The sequence below is a fragment of the Tachyglossus aculeatus genome, chromosome 14 (genome assembly GCF_015852505.1).
Source record: "Tachyglossus aculeatus isolate mTacAcu1 chromosome 14, mTacAcu1.pri, whole genome shotgun sequence".
In the NCBI taxonomy this organism is placed as follows: Eukaryota; Metazoa; Chordata; class Mammalia; order Monotremata; family Tachyglossidae; genus Tachyglossus; species Tachyglossus aculeatus.
The window spans coordinates 43,499,104-43,513,712 of NC_052079.1; the positions used below are offsets into that span (position 1 = coordinate 43,499,104).

The following is a 14,609-nucleotide window of genomic DNA, read 5'->3' on the forward strand; positions in this document are numbered from 1 at the left end:
GAAGGTTAATTTATAGTGCCTAAATCAGATTGCACAATAAAATTCCCTCTCTTGGGGAACATGTCTTCTGGATACAATACTGAGTTCTTATGTAGTTTAATATTCATTCATTCAATTGTATTTATTGAGCGCTTACTGTGTGCAGAGCACTGTACTAAGCACTTGGGAAGTACAAGTACAAGTAGAGACATATAGAGACAGTTCCTACCTAACAACAGGCTCACAGTCTAATATCGAATTATGGATGGATTTGCTATATTTGTTATGGTATTTGTTAAGCATTTACTATGTTCCAGGCACTGTAGTAAGCTCTGGGGTAGATACTGTGTATTGTTGTAATGTACTCTCCCAAAAGCTTAGTACAGTGTTCTGCACACAGTAAGCCCTCCATAAATAAGATTGAATGAATGAATGAATACAAGTTAAACAGATTGGACACAGTCCACGTCCCATGTCGGGTTCACTGTTTTAATCCCCATTTTACAGATAAGGGAACAGAGAAGTTAAGTGACTTATCTCAGGTCACACAACAGATGAGTGGCAGAACCAATATTAGAACCCAGAACCTTGCTCTTTCCACTAGACCATGCTGCTTCTCTCCCCTGCTATAGTGCTAGAGTGAGATTGAGGTACTGACCACTTTTGCAGACTAGAAAATTGAAGCTTCTTCCCTTCCAGTCTGCTGGTATATGTAATGGTGAATTTTTTGCATAACTCAGGCCTAAGGTGGTGCTGTAGTGGATGCCATTCCAGACTAGAGTCTGTATGGCCCAGTAACAGTGGGCCTCACTTCATCAGGTGGACATAGAAGTGATATTGTCCCTAAGCCTTAGCCTGAATTTACACTCTTCAGCCCCCAACCACCCTCAAATGAGATAGGCAGAAACCGGTCTTTAGCCCTGGAGCTGCTGGATGACAAAGTGTCTAGTTGGTGCTCCTGCCTGGAGGAGGGGAGGGAGAGCAGAAGTAGAAATGAGTAAAACATCACTGGCCTAAGGGTGGCAAATTCTGAAACCCGTGACCATGTATATAAATGTGCCCCTTCCCAAGAAGGAAGAGGAGTCACAGTGGGACCTGCGTTTTACGTCACTGAAACTTTAGGTGGAGGATGGAAGAACCTTGGGGCCGTAGCCAATAATGATGAAAGTTACATTTGTCTGTAGTTGCTGCAAAGATAAAGGATGTCCCTGATGACCAACCAGACCAGCCTTGCAGGATCTGATGGGGGGAGGACAGGAAAGGAACACACTGACCTCTGCTTGCACAGTTCAGCGAGAGCACAGTTGGCCCAGACGTTGGATGCCAGAAGCCCAACACTCTGACCCCGGCGTAGGATTTCAGGTATGTTCCACTGCTATGCTTCCTCACAGTTAGAGTGGTCTGGGACCACGAGCTACTCTACAAGCCATCGATCTGTCCCCGAGAAATCCTCTAATTGTCTTGGGAGTGATTTGGGTAGAGAAGAGCATAATCAGGGCTGAAAAGGTTGGATTCCTTTTCAGGACTGTAAGCTCCTTATGGGCAGGGCATGTGTCTGCTGATTCTGCTGTATTGTACTCTCTCAAGCGCTTAATACAGTGCTCTGCACATAGTAAGCATTCATTAAATAGAACTGATTGATTCTGAATGGGACAACAGAGAGGAATAAAAGAATTCATCCTAATGAACTCTAAGGAAAATGAAAACATAGTAAAATTTGATTTCATAGCCTGGCCTGGGGGAAGGGAGTCACGAGACCCAGATTCTAATCCCCACTCTGCCACTGGCCTGTTGGGTGACTTTGGGCAAGTCACTTGTCTGTGCTTCAGTTTCCTCATCCTTAAAATCTAAAGAGGGAGATTGTGAGCACCGTGTGCATCAGAGACTGTCTCTGAGTTGATTATCTTGTCTCTACCACAGAATTTGGAACACAATTCTGCCAGAACATATTTTTTGCTCCACATTTTCTTCGAATATTAGAGAAGTTTTATTCAACTACAAGAGACTGTATTAACATGTAGGATGTTGTGGGGTTGTAAGGAAAGGCCTGTAAGCATGCATATGGCATTAGACACCATGAGTTCTACAGCATGAGTTTTCCTTAGCATGGGGTTTTTTAAGAACACAACCTCATCATTTCAAGAGATATGCGAGTCCTTAGCTATCTCAGCACCATTCGCAAATCATGAAAGGGGGAATGCCTGCACATTATGAGTTGGACTTGCAGCTGGGGAACTTTCTGGAAGGTTCCCATTGTAGTCTTCTGCTGGTAGTTGGTCCATGCTATTTCAAGCCACCTGATGCTTCTTCCTCTCTGATTGAGACAGCGAGAAGCAGAGCTTCACAAAGCTCCTTGTGGGCAGGGGAAGTGTGTGCCAACTCAGTGCCAAGTGCTTAGAACAGTGCTCTGCACACAGAACTCAATAAATACAATGAATCGAAGCACAGATTTTCCAGGAGGTTTTACAGTGTTAACCTAAATCTAGCAGCAAAAGCTGTTGTGATATCCAAGAAACATTGAAAATTTCAATATCCAAGGAACACTGAAATCACTTTCTGTTGACACTCCTGATTCTATAAGTAGCCCCTGTGTCCGAGGGTAGGAACTAAGGAGACCGGAAGCCTCTATTACTATCATCATCAATCGTATTTATTGAGCGCTTACTATGTGCAGAGCACTGTACTAAGCGCTTGGGAAGTACAAATTGGCAACATATAGAGACAGTCCCTACCCAACAGTGGGCTCACAGTATAAAAGGGGGAGACAGAGAACAAAACCAAACATACTAACAAAATAAAATAAATAGAATAGATATGTACAAGTAAAATAAATAAATAAATAAATAGAGTAATAAATATGTACAAACATATATACAGGTGCTGTGGGGAAGGGAAGGAGGTAAGATGGGGGGATGGAGAGGGGGACGAGGGGGAGAGGAAGGAAGGGGCTCAGTCTGGGAAGGCCTCCTGGAGGAGGTGAGCTCTTAGTAGGGCCTTGAAGGGAGGAAGAGAGCTAGCTTGGCGGATGGGCAGAGGGAGGGCATTCCAGGCCCGGGGGATGATGTGGGCCGGGGGTCGATGGCGGGACAGGCGAGAACGAGGTATGGTGAGGAGATTAGCAGCAGAGGAGCGGAGGGTGCGGGCTGGGCTGTAGAAGGAGAGAAGGGAGGTGAGGTAGGAGGGGGCGAGGTGATGGACAGCCTTGAAGCCCAGGGTGAGGAGTTTCTGCCTGATGCGCAGATTGATTGGTAGCCACTGGAGATTTTTGAGGAGGGGAGTAATATGCCCAGAGCGTTTCTGGACAAAGATAATCCGGGCAGCAGCATGAAGTATGGATTGAAGTGGAGAGAGACACGAGGATGGGAGATCAGAGAGAAGGCTGATGCAGTAGTCCAGACGGGATAGGATGAGAGCTTGAATGAGCAGGGTAGCAGTATGGATGGAGAGGAAAGGGCGGATCTTGGCAATGTTGCGGAGCTGAGACCGGCAGGTTTTGGTGACGGCTTGAATATGAGGGGTGAATGAGAGACGGAGTCGAGGATGACACCAAGGTTGCGGTGTCATTAATCTTCATCATTAATATCCTTATTAAATATAGTTAGGGGTAGAGAGACTGTACTCATTTCATGGTCAGGTACCAGGAGCAGAAGATAGCCTGAGAACTCAGAAACTAAGTAGGTGCGTTCAGTTCTCACCTTGATACTCTATATGTCTACTCACTCTCCCTTCTGTGGCGCCCTTGCACTTTTATCTGAATCCTTTAAACACTTAATATTTACAACACCTTCAGCACTTACACAAAGCACTTACATACATATTCTTATACCCTGCCATTTCCTCTCTGTAATTTATTTCATTGTCTGCTTCCTCCTCTAGACTGTAAGTTCCTTATGCGCAATGATCGTGTCTACTAACTCTATTGTACCATAACCTCCCAAGTGCTTAGTACAGTGCACTGTTCCCAGTATGTTCTCAATAAATACCATCGAATGACTGATATTAGAAAGGAACACAAAAGTCAGGAGCTATAAAAATGTGCCTAGAGACTCAAGATAAGAACAAAGCACGTGTTCGTGTCAGAAGACAAGAAAGCATTAATCTTAACCTCGCAAGAAATAACTGCTGTCCTTCACAAAAAAAATCCAGAAATTAAGCTGTGAGGAAAGACTTGAACTAACAGGAAAAGGAAAGGGATTTGAGCATATGGATGTATACACATGTTTGAAAGTTGGCTGCTTTCTTTTCTACCCAAATAACAAATGGTTTACTTTCCTCAGCAAGAAACAGAAAGGAACAGGATCTGATGAGTGTGCAGGAAACCCCTTTGCCCTATCAGTTCCTAGCAACAATTTGGTTCGATTTTTTTTTCTCCCTCAAGCTTAGTGCTTTAGGGAAACAACGAGGGGTAGAACTGACAGGTGATAACTTTGAGATTTATTGCTAGTTCATTCAGTGAGTGTTTTTACAGGATAAAGTCCATTAAGAGGCACACCCAGGTCAACCTGCATGCAGCAGGTAGATACACATGTTTCAGTAAGAGTGAATAGCTCCTTAAACCATAATGCTTTGCACTTTCAAAAAAATAGAAATGAAAAACAAAATGGAAGTTAACTGGAGTGAAAGGGTGATTTTGCTTTTGAAAAACAATATGTAATAGCGCTATTTACCAGACATCTGCTGGAAGCAGTGCGCTGTGCTAAGTGTAGACTGTAAGCTCGCTATGGGCAGGGAATATGTCTGTTATATTGTTGTGCCCTCCCAAGCACATAGTACAGTTCTCTGCACACAGTAAGTGCTCAATAAATATGACTAAGTGCTTAGTAAAGTACAATACAAAGAAGTACATGATCCCTGCCCACTCTTAACAGAAAAGTCAGACATAAAACTATCGACAGGAAAAATAATCAGAATAGATGGTTAACTACACAATTGAAATTAATATGCATGCAAAACTGTTGAGTGAGTATGAATGAATACATGAGCACTAGAGATGGCTAGTGGGTTGATATGACTTGGAGTTCTGGGAATTGGGTAAGGTTTGTTCAGTCTCTATTTTAGAATATTTGCTAGTTAAGTGTATGGTAATCTACGTTATGACAGCTGAAGGGGAAATAGAGCCCAAATTCAGCCTTTAATTCAATTTCAGAAGCCCAGAATTTTCAGATGTGGTTTCTATTAAACCCATTCTAGGAAAGCTAACTGAGGAATGAGGGACCTAAAAATCTATTTCTCTGTGTGTGTCCAGATAACTCAGGGAAATGTGAATGTTTTACCCTAATTTGTATGACTTCAACTTTCCAAATCACTTTATCATAGAGACCTGACCTCCCTGGGTTTTTGAAGTTGACTTATCAGCAATCTTTCAAGATGACTCTGCCTTTGAAAAGAGGTAATTGATTGACTTGGTCCTTAATCTAATTGGTCTGGGACCCTACATCTGACATTCAGATTAACTCTCAAGACATTTGAGGCTTTAAAATGCTCAGTTCAACATCAATAACAATAATAATAATAATGTTGGTATTTGTTAAACGCTTACTATGTGCCAAGCACTGTTCTAAGCACTGGGGTAAATACAAGGTCATCAGGTTGTCCCACGTGGGGTTCACAGTCTTAGTCACCATTTTACAGATGAGGTAACTGAGGCCCAGAGAAGTTAAGTGACTTGCCCAAAGTCACACAGCTGACAAGTGGCGGAGCTGGGTTTAGAACCCTTGACCTCTGACTCCCAAGCCCATGCTCTTTCCACTAAGCCACTCTGTTTCTCTAATCTGATCAACCAATCAGTGGTATTTATTGAGCACTTACTGTGGGCAAAGTACAGTATAATAGAATTGGTAGACTGTGAGCCCATTGTGGGCAGGAATTGTCTCTGTTGCTGATTTGTAGTTCCCAAGTGCTTAGTACAATGCTTTGCACACAGTAAGTGCTCAATAAATACAATTGAATGAACACGGAGCTTACAGTTTACAGGTGGAGACAGACGCTAAAATAAATTACAGATAAGGGAAATAATGTATTAAAAACATTTACATGAGTGCTCTGGGGCTGGGGTAAGTTTCAGAGTGTTTAAGGGGAACACAGCCAAGTACATAGTCGAATTATATTTTATCCATTTTTTTTGTTAATGTCTGTCTCCCCTCTAGACTTTAAGCTTGTTGTGGGCAGAGAACATCTACCAACTAGGTTGTAGTATTGTACTCTCACAAGTGCTAAGTTCAGTGCATTGCACACAGTAAGCACTCAATTTATACCATTGACGATGATGATGATGCAGAGGGGAAGATAGATAAGGGAAATAAAGGGCTTAGTCTGAGAAGGCCTCTTGGAGGAGATGTGGTTTTAGAAGGGTTTTGCAGGTGGGGAGAGTGGTGGACTATTGAATATGAAGAAGGAGGGAATTCCAGGCCTAAGGGAGAATGTGGACAAGGGATTGGTGGCAGGATAGACCAAATCAGGGTATAGAAAATAAGTTGACATTAGAGGAGTGGAGTGTGCAGATTGGAATGTAATGGAAGATCAATGAGGTAAGTGGATTGAGGTAACTGAGTGTCTTAAAGGTGATAAAAAGGAGTTTCTGTTTGATACAAAGGTGAATGGAAAACTATTGAAGGTTCTTGAGGAATGGGTAGATGATTGAACTTTTTTTGGAAAAATGATTTGGGGAGCAGAGTGAAATGTGGACTGGAGAGGGGAAAGAAGGGAGGTATTTTTTGCATTAGAAAGAGTAGGGTGTGTACCTGGTGTAGAGAGAAAAGTGGGATGAATTTTGTGGGTTAACATCACCTAAGAACAGTGCAATGAAGGTGGAAGGAATTTTCCCAGAATGTCTTATTTAAAGAGTGAAAAACACATAAAAACAAAAGTTGAGCTTTGGGATTTCTGTGATTTAAGAAAAATCAATTTGTAATTTACTTTAATGACTGTCTTCCACCACGAGATTGTAAACTCTTGTTTAGTCAAGGTTCTACTGTCTCCTTAGTCTGTTCCTTCAGGAAACTATCATAATTTAATATTTATTGGCTTAGTTTCTGCTGGTACCTTGCAGTGACCATGCCTCCTGGATCAAATATGAGTCTGCCTACCGGAAAACAGCAGAGAGGCTGAAACTGTGGAATGGTAGCAGGATTGGTAACTTGCCATCAAGCCTGGTAATGATGGAAATAATAATAGCAATAGAATTTAAGAGCTTATTTTGTGCTAAGCACTGGGGTAGATCCAAGATAATCAGATCATATACAGTTCCTGACCTGCATGGGGCTCACAGTCTGAGGGAGGGAGAAAAGGTATTTTATCCCCAGTTTACAGATGAGGAAACATACAAGGAGAGTTAAGTGACTTGCCCAAGATTACATAGCAAGCAAGTGGCAGAACTAAGATTAGAACCCAGGTTCTCTGACTACCAGGACTGTGCTCTTTCTTCTAGGCCACTCTTTTTCTTGTTTTTGTTTTTATTTTTACATTTGTTTGTTTTAATTATTATTTTTCAACAACCTGGAGTTGGAGGAAAGGAACCATGGAAAACATGTTCAAGGCTGTTTGGCTAAAAGGAAGCCTCTTCAGTTTCAAGAAGGAGATAACCTTTGTGTCTATGGGGCCTGAGTCTGCTGCATGTAATGGGATTGGGTCCCTTGGGAAAACCTATGAGTGTTAGGATATTGTCTAACGCTGGACTAAATGCTTGGGAGAGTAATAATAATGATGGCATTTATTAAGCACTTTCTATATGTAAAGCAAGTTGGTAGACATGTCCTCTGCCCTCAAGGAACCAAATCTTTATAGAATGAGCTTTTTTTCTAATGGCATTTGGGTTTTTTTGTTTTTATTTAAATGGCATTTATTAAGTGCTTACTATGTGCAAAGCACTGTTCAGCACTGTTCTAAACGCTGGGGAGGTTACAAGGTAATCAGGTTGTCCCATGGCGGGGCTCACAGTCTTAATCCCCATTTTACAGATGAGGTAACTGAGGCACAGAGAAGTTAAGTGACTTGCCCAAAGCTACACAGCTGACAATTGGCAGAGCCGGAATTTGAACCCATGACCTCTGATTCCAAAGTCTGTGCTCTTTCCACTGAGCCACGGTGCTTCTCTAGTAAACGCTTGCTATGGGCCAGGCTGTTCTAAGTGCTGGGGTAGATATAAACTAATCAGATTGCATATGGTCCATGGCCCACTTGGGGCTCGCAGTCTTAATCCCCATTTTACATATGAGGTAACTGAGGCCCAGAAGGCTGTGAGTCCCATGTGGGACATAGACTGTGTTCAACCTGATTATCTTGTACCTATCCCAGCACTTAATACAGTGCATGACATATAGTACGCACTTAATACCACTGGAAAAAAAAGTTCCATTTTATTGCAGAAAAGGATATTCCACTTCTGCAGTAGGCTTTCCCAGACTTCTCAAGCATGGTGTTCAAAGAGGCAACAAAGCTAACTGAATCTTAAGATTTCTTGAATCAATTTTGAGGTTTAACCATTTCTAAAAGATTATCATCCTCTGCTACCCAAAACCTTATTAAAAGCACATCTCTTACAAGTGTCCTTCCCTGATTAAGCCCTCATTTCCTCTTCTCCTATTCCCTTCTGTGTTACCCTTTGCACTTGGATTTGCACCCTTTATTCACCCTGTCCCTCAGCCCCACAGCACTTAGGTACGTAACTGTAATTTATTTATTTATATTATTATCTGTCTCCCCCTCTAGACTGTAAACTCACTGCTCAGGGAATATGCCTTCCAACTCTGTTAGAGTGTACTCTCCCAAGCACTTAATACAATGCTCTGCATAAAGCAAGCACTTAATAAATATAATTGATTAGATTGGAATTTCCCTCCTGCCTCTCAAGCGTGACAGGCACTATTTCGATTTCCCACCTGGAGATTGTTTTTCAGCACTTAGTACAGTGCTTAATATACACTATTGCGACAACCAGCCAAGATGTTGCACTGTCATTTCAAAGAGTAAAAATAAAAGGGAGTGGTAAGAGATGGAAATCCCCATTTTATCCAGGGAACCAAAGCTCCCTGAGGCTGTGTGAGGCTCCTCAGATAAAGACACCCAGTTAACTATCAAAGCTTGAGTGGACTGTACACCTTTATGCCTCAAGAGGTGATAAGCCCAGGCTCTAAACTTCTTGCTGTTGCTATGACTGACCAACTTCAGATAAGTTCAACTGGACAATAATGTCAGCAGCTACTTCCAGCCCATAGATGCCTGCCTATAGGAAGGGAAAACACAATTGTCCTGACAAATGGGATTATTCTGTCAACAGCTTTAGAGAGACCCATCTTCACAGCACTCTTGTCAGGATATCCTGTCATTCAGCTAGGAGAGTGTGTAGTCAATCTGACAGCAGCAACTTTCAGTGCAACCTTGTCTTTGGGTATTTTTTTCAGTTTGGGGGGGGGCAGATTTCACATGCCTGTTGTTTCAGTAGTGAGCTTTGTACAGGAAAAAAATGTCATTGATTGATTCAAAAGGAAGAAGGGCAGAACATTTAAAGGCAAGGCAAAAGAGAGAAAGTGGCCAGTAGGAGAATGTTGAAGTAGCAAAAACTCACTTGTTTTTGATCCTGTCTTGAACAGAACAAGAGCATATTGGAGGAGAGGCGAAGGAAAAGTGAGCATTTCCTCAAAATGGACAAAAGTCTGCTTATCTTATTCCTCCTTGGTCTGGTCATGTCTAATCTCTGTTTAATGGCGGCAACCATACAACAGGTAAGATGAAGTTTTTTGGGAAATTTTGGGAAAAATAATCATGTTCGTAATGTGTAAAAAAAAAAAAAAATACTTGTGTATTTGCACAATGGAACTATTCTGTGACCTTGTGGAAATACGCCGACTGCTTGTAAGACACTGCTTTCTTTAATTTACAGAGTTCAACTGATTATCTCTGGTGCTAGAGACAAAATATGTTTAACTTTTGTGGATGTGATCATCTGGGACACTCACTTTTTTCTCCAGTAGATTATTATAATAATAATAATGGTATTTGTTAAGCGCTTACTATGTGCCAAGCACTGTTCTAAGTGCTGGGGTAGCTACAGCTGTGGTAGATTCTGAAGCAGCTCCTTTGCCTTAGCAAATGCTGTGCTATTTTGCTATGTGTGGGGAAGAAAGCTCCGTCGAAGCTGAAAAGTGATTCTGGAAAAAAGCGACATTGGCTAAGTGAATGATTCATCCTGTAAAGATTTCTCAAAATTTACTTGAATTTCATTCACTAAAACATGTGTGAATTGGTGCAGAAGTTCACCAAAAATTCTTATATGTGTAATTAAAATTAACATTTAAAGGTTTTGAGTAGTTAGGACTCTAGGCGTGATGGCAGATTACCGAATGTGGCTGTGGGACAGTGGAGTGAATAATCAAATCTTACTCAAAAAATGAGAGCTGACCTGCTAATATGCATTTGGAGCCAGTCTGGGGGAAGGCTTTTGTTATTGTAAGTTTGCTTTTTGTGTTTTTTTTTGTTTAGAATACCCTTCATGTGTTATAAATTAAATCATAATGAGAATAAAATTTAAATTTTTCTAGGCTGTTAAACTCAATTATACTCATGGTTTAACTTGATAAAGTTATCTAAACTCATGGTTTAGATAACTTGCTCATTGGCTATATGCCACCTGGAAAGTCTGGAATATATGCTTCAGTCTATATGCCTCACATTCCTGTTTTTCATTTATGCTTAGTTAATTTTCTATTGTGGTAGGGCATTAAAATCTAAAATGCCCTTAAGAGATTATCATGAATCCCCTCATTTAACAATGACAATTTGGAGACCAGTGGCTCCCTTCATAAAGGATTGCTAGGATTCACAGAGGGGAAAATACAGCTGTGCCCTTAAAGAACAAAAGTTGTCAGCCATCATTCCTGATTTATTGTATTTGTTCTACATTTATCCAAGTGGATCACCCTGGTTAAAAAATGTCCCATAACTGAGAACTCAGTTTGGTCGTTTTATATACTTTACATACAAATAATATTTAAAATGCTGCATATGTGTGTTTTCCAGGATGATGGCCATTTCAGTGATATTCATGCTTTCATTTCTGACCAGTTAGTCGACCATTTGCAGCCGAGGCAGGTTTTTTATAGACTCAATTGACACTGCGTATTTCCTCCTCTAATGAACTAACCACCTCTGGAATCGGTCCATTCTGAACAATCAATCAATCAATCAATCGTATTTATTGAGTGCTTACTGTGTGCAGAGCACTGTACTAAGCACTTGGGAAGTACAAGTTGGCAACATAGAGAAACAGTCCCTACCCAACAGTGGGCTCACAGTCTAAAAGGGGGAGACAGAGAACAAAACCAAACATACTAACAAAATACAATAAATAGAATAGATATGTACAAGTAAAATAAATAAATAAATAAATAGAGTAATAAATATGTACAAACATATATACATGTATACAGGTGCTGTGGGGAAGGGAAGGAGGTAAGATGGGGGGGATGGTGAGGGGGAGAGGAAGGAAGGGGCTCAGTCTGGGAAGGCCTCCTGGAGGAGGTGAGCTCTCAGTAGGGCCTTGAAGGGAGGAAGAGGAGGAACAAGGCAAACAACCTAAAAGAGGTTTGGATTTCATAGGGTGCAATGTCACCCTCAATTGGAATTGGACTGAAGCTATAAGGTTTCCATCCTTAGTTGGCTTGAGGTCAGTGTTCCCCTTTTTGAAGTTGAAAACTGAGGTCATTAGTATGCTGGTACTATCTAAATAAATGCATGGCAACTTTAAGCAAGAAAGCTCTTTTGCTCTTTTGTCAATGCCAACTGAACATTGAATTAAGTGGATGTATCCATTTTGTAGTGCTGCACTGGTTACGGATGTTGTCAGCTTCTCTTTACTATCAAAAGCATTCAGAAAGCCCTGGTTGCTCTTGACTTTTTGCCAAGCGTGAGGCAAAGAGAGTTCAACAAATGAAATCCCTGCTTTTTAAACATTTACAGTCCAAGACCAAGAACTCAAATACACAGAAAAGTGCTAAGGACATATGGATGGCTGACAGTGGAAAATTGCATTGATTTTAAAACTGAACAAAGTATGTTGCTCAGAAGCAAAGAGAGGCATGAGTGTGAGAAGGAAGGATGGGGAAAATTGCCACCTGTTTTCTAATAATTAAAGGAAGGCTTCATAGAGGAAATGGTATATCAGGAACTGTTTGAACAGTGGCAATAGAGACTGTGATGAAGTGGAAGAAGGAGGGAATGCCAAGTCTAATGTCTGACTTAGGAAAGGCTCAAAGGAAAGAGAGGAAAGAATAATTTTCAACAGTGGTACACCTGGTGATGAAAGTTCACTTTTTGAAAAAAAAAAAGAAAAAATCTGTTCAGGATTCTTTCTCTCTTTGGTTAATCCTGAGCAGTTCATCAAATATGAATCTATTACATGAACTCTGGCCTCCTTCTACTAAAGAATTGCTAGTGTAGGCTGCATGAGAAAATAAATGCAATTAGTGAGGCAGATCTAGCCAATAGTCTGCCTTTGGTGGAGGAAACAGGATGCTTGAAGAAACTGTGTTAAGCCCAAGGTAGTATAAAGTGAATATTGTTACACAGTGTGTTAATTCAGTGGCTTTAAGATGCTGCTGAGAAAGGGAGTTCTGCCTGTGCAGGATCCCTCTTCACAACTTAACAAGAGAGCTCTCCTTGTTGTCCATCCTAAAGTTTTGGAATGTGCTATTCCTGAATTTTCTCTTCTATAGCCCTAACTTTCCTTCTAATGTTAGCCAGTATGGGTCATTCATTCATCCATAAATTTAGGTGAACCACTGTTTAGCCCACTGGCATTTTCTACCTGCCCAACTCCGTAAGTTAACAGATTCCAAATACTTACCATCCCCTGCAGAAGAGCATGCACTTTTAATATTTTAAAAAAACTTCCACATTTGTGCAAAGAAGCCTAAATAACAGATCTAAGTCCAGTCCTCAGCTGATATATTTCTGTGAACCAAAGCAAGAAAGAGGTTTGCAATAATGGTATTAGGATGGTGTTGAATTCTTATGGAAATGGCTATTGAAACTGTTGGCTGTTCATCTCATTTTCCAGGGGACAAATAGATGTGACAAGAAGATGGTTGTTACAGCCAGGACTGAGTGCCGATCATGTTCTCTAAACTCTCAAATCAAATGTCCGGAGGGTTACATCAAAGTTACCAATGGTTCCTCTGGAACACGAGATTGCAGGTACTCACTTTGGGAAAATAGGTATTTTAAATAACAAACAGCTTGAAGATCAGTTATCCAAGTTGAAATTTGGATAAAATATATTGCAACTTCTACCTCGGTATTGCTCCATAACTTTCTTTTACTCCTTTAATTTTTATTTTGACCTTATATTCATGTGTTTGTAGTGAATGGGGATCTAGGAATTTGATTCTTTGATGCTTAAACTGCATTTTTGTAAAAGAATCAATAGTATTTATTGAGCACTTGCTTTGTGCAGAGCATGGTACTAAAACAACAGAACTGTTAGGCACATTCTCTGCCTACCAGGTGCTTAAAGTCTAGAGTTGGAGACAAAATTTAAAATAAATTATGGGTATATACATAAGTGCTCTGGAACTGGGGGTGGGGTGAATATCAATAGGTTCATACTCCTCCCTTCAGGCAGGTGATGCCTAAACCTGATGACTAACAAAACTCCCTGTTTGCCCTTCTGCTTAGAAAATATGGTGGCATAATAGCATGAAAATGGGGTTTTAAGGAATCATATTAATGCATTTTTCCAAGGCCTGGCTAAGTTAACCAACACCAATATAATTAGAAGCAATTGGTTGCAAAGCTCTTTGGGTGACATGAAAGACCTACCCCAGAGATAAACATTATCATCATTCCTTTAGACTGTAAGTTCCCTTCTAGATAGCAAGCTCATCATGGGCAGGAACTTGTCTACCAGATCTGTTATATTATACTCTCCCAAGCACATAGTATAGTGCTCTGCATGCAGTAAACACTCAACAAGTACAAATGATTCCCAAACATTTTCCACCAATCTCTAGGCAGTAGTAATTGTAACAATAATAATATTTATTAAGCTCCTACTTTGTGCAGAACATTTTACAAAGCACTACGGGGAAAATACGTGGGTGAGAACTAGACATGTTTCTTGGCCCCTACAGGGCTTTCAGTCAAAGAATGAGTTGGAGGGGGGTGGACAGATGGACAATGGACACAAGGAAAGTTGAAACAATAAAAACACAAAAACAGTATAAAATACGAGGACAAAGGCAAATGTAAAAAGAGCAATAGGGCACTGTGGCTAGAGGAAAAAGTTTCAGATTCTTGTGGCTTAGAGTGCAACAGTCAAAGCCATTGCCACAATCATCCCAATGTTCTAAAACTTGAGAAGACCTCTTGCTGCTGTTTATTTTGCACACTTCCAGAGCTGAAGCAGAGGCTGATGGGAAGTCAAAAACGTTCAGCAGGGGCTAAGTAGTTTGTCTCTTGGGCTTCAGGCCTTAGTGTTCCAGTGGCAAAGGGGATCAACTGGGAGCTCACATTACTGCTGATTTCTACCCTTTCCCCTACAGATAGCAAGATTTTCCCAGGATATGGTAATAATAACTTGGAATCAAATCCATTGCCTAAATGCAAATCTGTATTTCTACACCTCTTCCTGAACTAGA

The 14,609-nt window shown here is 40.9% G+C and overlaps 1 protein-coding gene across 1 annotated transcript in view; it reads left to right on the forward strand.

Annotated features, from left to right (window-relative positions):
- Window positions 1-1,272: 1,272 nt before the first annotated feature.
- STAB2 (stabilin 2) overlaps window positions 1,273-14,609 on the forward strand; it is a 113,792-nt gene continuing 100,455 nt past the window's right edge. The window contains exons 1-3 of the mRNA XM_038756908.1: window positions 1,273-1,341; window positions 9,567-9,698; window positions 13,031-13,167. Coding sequence (XP_038612836.1) covers window positions 1,300-1,341; window positions 9,567-9,698; window positions 13,031-13,167 — 311 coding nt within the window. The 5' untranslated portion in view covers window positions 1,273-1,299. The remainder of the gene's footprint in view (window positions 1,342-9,566; window positions 9,699-13,030; window positions 13,168-14,609) is intronic.